Here is a 7,533-nt window from a genome sequence, read left to right on the forward strand (position 1 = left end):
TGTGCCGCTTTACCAGACAGCGACATAGAGAATAGTTTCTTCCTAACTTCATCCATAGAAATACCTGCACACTTGAATAACCCGCATAATTCATGTAAAAACAGTAAATGATCCCCAGGATGGACAGTTCCATCCCCTTCATAGCGGTTATCCACAACACGTTCAATAATTTTCATAGGTATTTTATATGGAATCACTTTCTCACATGGCACCTCATCCACTACCGTTGCAGTAGTAGTAGATTTTCCAAATAATAATTCAAGAGAAGATCTCTCCAAAATGAATTATAGCAGCAGACAGAAATAAAAACAGCACGTACAGTAAAAGTTTTCCTTACCAATAGCGCTTCACTCCCCGGCAACGGCGCCAGAAAATAGTCTTGATGACCCACAAGTATAGGGGGTGTATCGTAGTACTTTCGATAAATAAGAGTGTCGAACCCAACGAGGAGCAGAAGGTGTTGACAAGCAGTTTCGATGAAGGATTCACTGTAAATGCTCACAGACAAGTTTTCAGGAGGTTTTGATATAGCAGATAAATAAAATACAAGTAAGTAAGATGCGAGAATAATAATTGCAGCAAGTGGCCCAATCCTTTTTAGCACAAAGGACAAGCCGGTTTGTTTACTTATGATGACCAAACGTTCTTGAGGACACACGGGAATTTGGTCTAATGCTTTCGCTTCATATAGTTGATTAATCTTCATTGTTTTGATAAGTGTTGTGTGGGTGAACCTATGCTAATGCACCGCCCTTCCTAGGACTAATACATACTTGTGATTAAACCCCTTACAAGCATCCACAAATACAAGAAAGTAATTAAGATAAATCTAACCACAGCCTTAAACTCTGAGATCCTGCTATCCCTCATGCATCGATATACCAACGGGGGTTTAGGTTGCTGTCACTCCGGCAACCCCATAATTAGCAAACGAATACAAGATGCATTCCCCTAGGCCCATAAAGGCGAAGTATCATGTAGTCGACGTTCACATGACACCACTAGAAGAATAACACCACAAATTAAATATCAAACCATTAAATATTACTCAACATAGTTCACTACTAACATTTAGACTTCACCCATGTCCTCAAGAACTAAACGAACTACTCACAAGACATCATATGGAACATGATCAGAGGTGATATGATGATGGATAACAATCTGAACATAAACCTTGATTCAACGGTTTCACTCAATAGCATCAATAACAAAGAGTAATTAACACCGGGAGAGTTTCCCCTATGAAATACTCAAGATTCAACCCTATATATTACAGCGGAGACGAGGTGCAGCGGTGGAGATGACGGTGTCGGTGGTGGAGATGATGATGATGATCCCAATGAAGTCCAGCTCGATGACAGTGACGATGGCGACGATTTCCCCCCTCCGGGAGGGAGTTTCCCCGGCAGATTTTGCCCTGCCGGAGAGCTCTTTTCTCTCTGGTGTTTTCCGCCTCGAGGAGGCGGCGCTGACTCTTCTCGATGTCCCCCCCCCACACCTTAGGGTTTCTAGGAGATGAAGTACGCGAAAGGGCGATGGCCGAGGGGGTCGTGCCCCCCCTCCCCACGTGGCGGCGCACCGGCCTTGGTGGCCGCGCCGGCCTATGGGGAGGGCCCATGCATGGCGGCCCTCCTCGGCCTCCCCTTTTGGCTGGCTCCGTCATTTGGAAAAATAGGAGCTTCGGTGTATTTTCCATCAATTGTTGATCTTCAGAAATATTGTATCCTGACGGCGCTTTTTCCAGCAGAATCCTGACTCCGGTGAGTAATTCTCCAATAATCATGAAACATGCAAAATAGGTGAAATAACATAAGTATCATCTCTAAATATGAAATATATCAATGAATAATAGTAAATTATGATTTAAAATAATGATGCAAAATGGACGTATCACCTACCACGAATGGTGAGAAGAGGAGCACAAGGCTTCAGGACCGCGTCACGAACCAAGCAAGACACAACCCAGCTTAACCTCGACTCCAAGTCAATCCGGACCAACGTACCTACACTCATGAGGACGAGAAGAAGGCAGGATCTAAGCGACCCGGAGAAGACGCTATCCAAGATTCGTCGCCATGTCGTACACTGCGCCCCAGAAGCACAAGGCCAGGGGAAACCCTAGGTCCAGCGTCTGGACCGAGCAGGGGAGCACCACCTCCACCCTCGTTCGCGTCAAGGCCGCGCAAAACTCCGCAACACCACGCCGCCAAGCTTCAACTGGAACCATCGCCGCCGTCGGTGCGGGAAGAGGGGACGCCGCCTAGAGGGGAGAAGCCTCGCCACTGTCGTCTCAGGCTAGGCTTTGCCCGACAAAGACTGCCGGTGGCGGCAAGGCGGAGAGGGAGCGGAGGGGGCTGGAGGCGCGGGCGGGGGGAGGTCTCCTCGGTCAGGTTTGTGTTAAGTTATAAGCTACTTCAATTTTGATCAACCTTATAGAAAAACATGCCATGTCTAGAGCACCAACTTAGCTTTATTAGATCGACCATACTCCCTTGTGTATTTTCGGGCTGTAGATATTTCCACGGTTCTTTCAATATGGTCAAACTTAGTGAATTATGACTTACGAGAAAATAAAACATCAATTATTTTGAAACCCTAGAACTATTGGATATCATTTGGGGGAAGTCACCTTCACAATCGGGATATCATAAATTCACGTTCAAGGTCTAGTTGCCAACAGCTGGTATTATATACTGTAATAGTTTAGTGTCTAGTTGCAAACATTTGAATATTCGCCCTCTAACTCTGGATAATATTGTAATACAAAAAATATGAATTATTTATCTGCTATACCTGTTAGCTTCTCCCTGCTAACATGGCAATGAAACTTTGCGGCAAAAAAAATCATTGAACAACATGAGATTTTGATTTATTTTTTGAGTGAATTCCACTTTTTACCTTGTAATTGTGCATTTGTGACACATATTACCCCATTTAGTGGAACTTCTACCAAAATACATTTAGGAGATTTTAAACACGGTTTAGACCCAATTTATTATTTCACTTGTTATTGTTAGATAGAATAGGTATAATACGTCGATATGGAGCGATAAAATATGTAAATATAGAAGGGCCTTATGGACGATTTATGCCCAAACTTCTTTAATCCATATGTTCCCTTCATCACTAAGGTTTTGATATTTTTGAACCCCGATCATCACCTAACACCTTGCCCAATGGACACACACGAAAACATAATGGTACAAAGCCTTTAAAATGGGTAATCTACACAAATTTTCACTCGGCGGGATAATTAATATTACAAATACAAAACTACAGGGTAAAAAGTGAAATTCACCCTTATTTTTTTAACAAGGCAAGACGTTGGAGACGTCATCTTTTATTCAGCTATATGGAGTTTACAGCCTGAGTTACAACACCTTGTGATTGCATGAATTGTACATATGACTATATGAGCTCAAATAATGCAACTGACAAGAGGCACGGACGTATCTTGTCTAATTGTCTGATGAGGACAGTTGTGAGCAAGTCCATTCCATTTAAATTCGGGTTATATATACTGCTGCACCTAAAGATTGAGTCAAATTGATGTACTCAACAATGTTGGTCCTAATCTCCCAAGGCACGTAAGAATGTGAAACTGAAGGAGCCGCGGAAGCTTTGGCTAAGGTAGAACTATCTGTTAAGAAAGTACTCCGTAGCATCTTGAAGCTGAAGAATACTGACAACCCTGGCAGCAAGTAAGAACGCTTCAGCCTCAGCTTGAAGGACCGAGGGCGCCATTGGAGTTGAAGCTTGGATCAAAACGGTACCAGTGTAGTAGAGTTAGAAATATATTAGATCACTAATGAGATTGACGATTATGAAATTTCAAAAATTGAAAGCAATTAATAGGATGATGATTCGATCATGTGATGGAATTCCGAATGAATATATAAGCTTTTTGTTGTTGTTGTTGAGGTAAATGTATAGAAATTTGGTGCACATGCACACTAGTGATCCCTTTTTAAAAATAATTAAAAAATATATATATATTTCTAAGTTTAAGAAAAATCTGAAAATAAATTATGATGTAGTCCGTATTGTATCCCACAAACGTGTAAACTTTCAACTGAAAATAATGTGTATTTTGGGCTAAAAAAAATAACAAATGTGTAGCTCTGAGTATAGTGATTCAAATCTTCAAAAAAAAAAAAACTTTGTCATTCTTGTGTAGCTCGGAAAATAAAACATTTGTAATTGAGATTTTGTAGGTTAGTGGGATACATCTTCAGCTCCTTTTAGAATTTTATTACATGATATTTTTAAACACATAAATATAATTTTAATTTTTTAATATGATGAGAGTTGGTGTTTAGGATCCAAAATGACTTTTTGAGCCCCCAGTGCTCTCAAGTTTTAAAATATTTTAAAATCATGTATTTTTATTTTAAAAATCGTCATATTTATTTTATGAATACATAGACATATTCTGAATACTCGTATGAAGTTTCAGTAAAAATTGCATTGTATTTTGAGCTACATGAAAAAAAGCAAATTTATGATTACGTATAGGAGTAATTATTTGTGAGAATTTTTTCTTTTTTATATAGCTCAAAATACAACATATTTTCCTCCAAAACTTGTACAGTATATTCAAAATATTTATATGTATGTAGGTATTTAATTTCAGTTTTTGGATTCAAAAATTTTGATTTTTAGAAATCAAGAGCACTTGCGCTCATGTGCCGAACACACTTTTCGTAAATACATAAGCTATTTTGAAAGACGGGGAAGTGAATTTTCGGGAAAGCTCCACTCCAGCAACGGAAGGGCACAGCGCAGAAGCATCTGATCGGAACGCTGGGACCCTACCACCAATGCCGGCGCCGCGCCCGCTTCCGCTGCCGCACTTCACCCTCCCGCCGCTCGCCGGCGAGGACCTCGCCTTCGTTACCGCCCTCCGCTCGCACCTCTCCTCCTCGCCGCCGCCCGCGCCATCCTCCCTCTCCCGCTTCCTGCCCCAGCTCAACACCCTCCGCCTCACCCACCTCCTCCTCTCCCCGCCCCGGGCGCCCCGCAACCTCATCGCCTCCCTCCTCCCCTCGCCGCCGCCCCCGCTCCCCTTCGCTCTCCTCCTCCACTCCCTCCCCCCGCGCCGCGCTTCCGAGCTCCTCTCCTCCCTGCTCCCCTCCCTGCCGCACCAAGCCTTCCCGGACCTCCTCCACCACCTCCTCCTCACCGCCCGCCTCGCCGGCCACGTCGCCGCGGTGCCGACCATCGACGTGCTCTTCTCCGCCTGCGCGCGCCGAAACAAGCTCTCTCACGCCACGCTCACCTTCCGCGCCATGCGCTCGCACGGCCTGCTCCCGCGGGTCGAGTCCTGCAACGTCTTCATCTCCGCCGCCCTCCGCCTCAAGCGCCCCGAGATCGCCGTGTCCTTCTTCCGGGAGATGCGCCGCTGCCGTGTCTCGCCCAACGTGTACACGGCCAACATGCTGCTCCGGGCATTCTGCGACCTGGGGCGGGTCGCCGACGCCGCCAAGGTGCTTGACGAAATGCCGGATTGGGGCGTTGATAGGACGGCGGTCAGCTTCAACACGTTGATCGCTGCTTACTGCGGCGACCCTGGGGGCCTCGAGCATGCGCTGGAGCTGAAGAAGAAGATGGAGCGGGAGGGGCTGCCGCCCGACGAGGTAACCTACAACACGCTCATCCACGGACTGTGCAACAAGAAGAGGATGCAGCACGCGAACCGGCTGCTGAGCGAGATGAGGGAGATGGGGATCACGCCGAACACAGTAACGTACAACACGCTGATTTACGGGTACGTCATGCTTGGCGATAACGGGGCGGCGGCGAGGGTCCACGAAGAGATGGTCACGAACGGAGTGCAGCTTAGTATCGTGACATACAACACGCTCATTCTTGGTCTTTGCCAGGACGGGAAGATAAAGAAGGCCGAGCGTCTGGTCCACCAGCTTGACAGGCAAAAGCTTGAACCTAATGCTTCGACGTTCTCGGCACTGATTATTGGGCAATGCAAGGCGCAGAATTCAGAGCGAGCGCTGCAGCTGTTGACTGCGATGAAAAATACTGGCTTCCATCCCAAGTACGACATTTATAAGATGGTTATCTCTACTTTCTGCAAGAATAAGGATTCTCAAGGAGCAGTGGATGTGATGAAGGACTTGCTCAGTAGGTGCATGGCTCCTGACAAGGTCTTGCTGCATGAATTCTTTGATCATCTCTCAATGGCCAAAAAACTCCACCTGGCACTAGATTTGCAGTTAGTTGATAAAGGTGCAAGGTTTATTCCTGCTGTCTACTATACTGGTAATTACAGGAACAAGGGCGAAGAGAAAAACACATGTTAACACTAGCACAACACAATGAAGCCCTGTCATAGTGTACACTTGGTTTATTTGGGAAGCAGTGGAACCTCATTCCTCTGGCATAGTATGGAATTTGCTTTGGCACGTGCTATGGACTCTGGTCAGCTCAGTTTTGGATTAAGTGAAGACATCCTGATAATGGTTCTTGCCTGTAGATAGCTGAATCAATTGTTCCTGCGAGAAGATAACTGTGGCAGATGATGGCTTCAGTGAGAAACTGCTGTACTGCGTACTACGTGTCTAACACAGATGTCAACCAAGAATTCTTCATAATCAAAGGCTTGTAAGGCTTGCACTATTCTGCAAAACTTCTGTTATTATATTGACAAACTATCAGATAAAACTGAATAATGTTGAATTGTGCTTTGATGGTTCCACCATATAAGGTAGTAATTATTACTTCAAACATCTCGAAACCATCTAAAAACTATTTTTTCAAAAATTTAAAGTTCAAAGTAAGTTTATGTTGTGCGGAAGTTTGGTGTGAGCAAGCACTAGTGACTTCTGCCATTTTTCTTCAGTTTTTTTAATATAGCTTACAAGATGTTGGGAGGTTTCCTCTTTTACGTGCCTCTACACACAAATTTATTTGAATATGTATTTTGTTAGATAATTTTTATTAATTAACAATTTCCTCCTGGAAAATTATGATGCATGTAGAATATAGATACTATGTCTATATATCTGCCGTGAATTTGCATGATCCACAATGCACTCGATATAGTTATATCTGCATGCCAGACAGCATTTTATTAGTTAGCCACTTTTAAGATGTACTCCCTCTGTATTTTATTGTAAGACGTTATGCCACACTGTTTTAGTAATCTAAAACGTCTTACATTCTAATACAGAGGGAGTAGTTAACTCCTAGTTTGTTGAAGGAAAATGTTAGTACCTTTCAGCATTTCCATTATGCCCGTCATCATACTTTATGGTGATCAGCGTAGTTCTACCTTAGAAATATTCAACTACGTTCGGGTAAATATTGTCAGCCATGGCATACATTAGGAATTATTGTCAACAAACAGTATGGATCAAAATATAATTTGAATTTTCAAACGCAACATCATAACAAAAACAAAGAAAAAAAATAAGCAATGGATGTAATCTAAGGCCTCTACATAAGATTAACAGCACGCATGCATAGACCAAAAAGTGGTCAATTCTTCTGGAAATTTTGATTTTAACTTTTTTT

At 43.5% G+C, this 7,533-nt stretch overlaps 1 protein-coding gene across 1 annotated transcript; it reads left to right on the plus strand.

Moving 5' to 3' along the window:
* The first annotated feature begins 4,823 nt into the window (after positions 1-4,823).
* On the plus strand, positions 4,824-6,367 carry LOC124656100 (pentatricopeptide repeat-containing protein At4g26680, mitochondrial-like). The gene has a single exon (XM_047194905.1). It carries the CDS (start codon positions 4,824-4,826, stop codon positions 6,318-6,320), a length of 1,497 nt encoding a protein of 498 aa, XP_047050861.1. The 3' UTR covers positions 6,321-6,367.
* The last annotated feature ends 1,166 nt before the right edge of the window (positions 6,368-7,533 follow it).

Source organism: Lolium rigidum, chromosome 5, assembly GCF_022539505.1.
Source record: "Lolium rigidum isolate FL_2022 chromosome 5, APGP_CSIRO_Lrig_0.1, whole genome shotgun sequence".
NCBI classification, from domain to species: domain Eukaryota; kingdom Viridiplantae; phylum Streptophyta; class Magnoliopsida; order Poales; family Poaceae; genus Lolium; species Lolium rigidum.

What these genes read in the sequence shown, in the direction of transcription:
- LOC124656100 (XM_047194905.1), top strand. Translation starts at nt 4,824, where the DNA reads ATGCCGGCGCCGCGCCCGCTTCCGCTGCCGCACTTCACCCTCCCGCCG.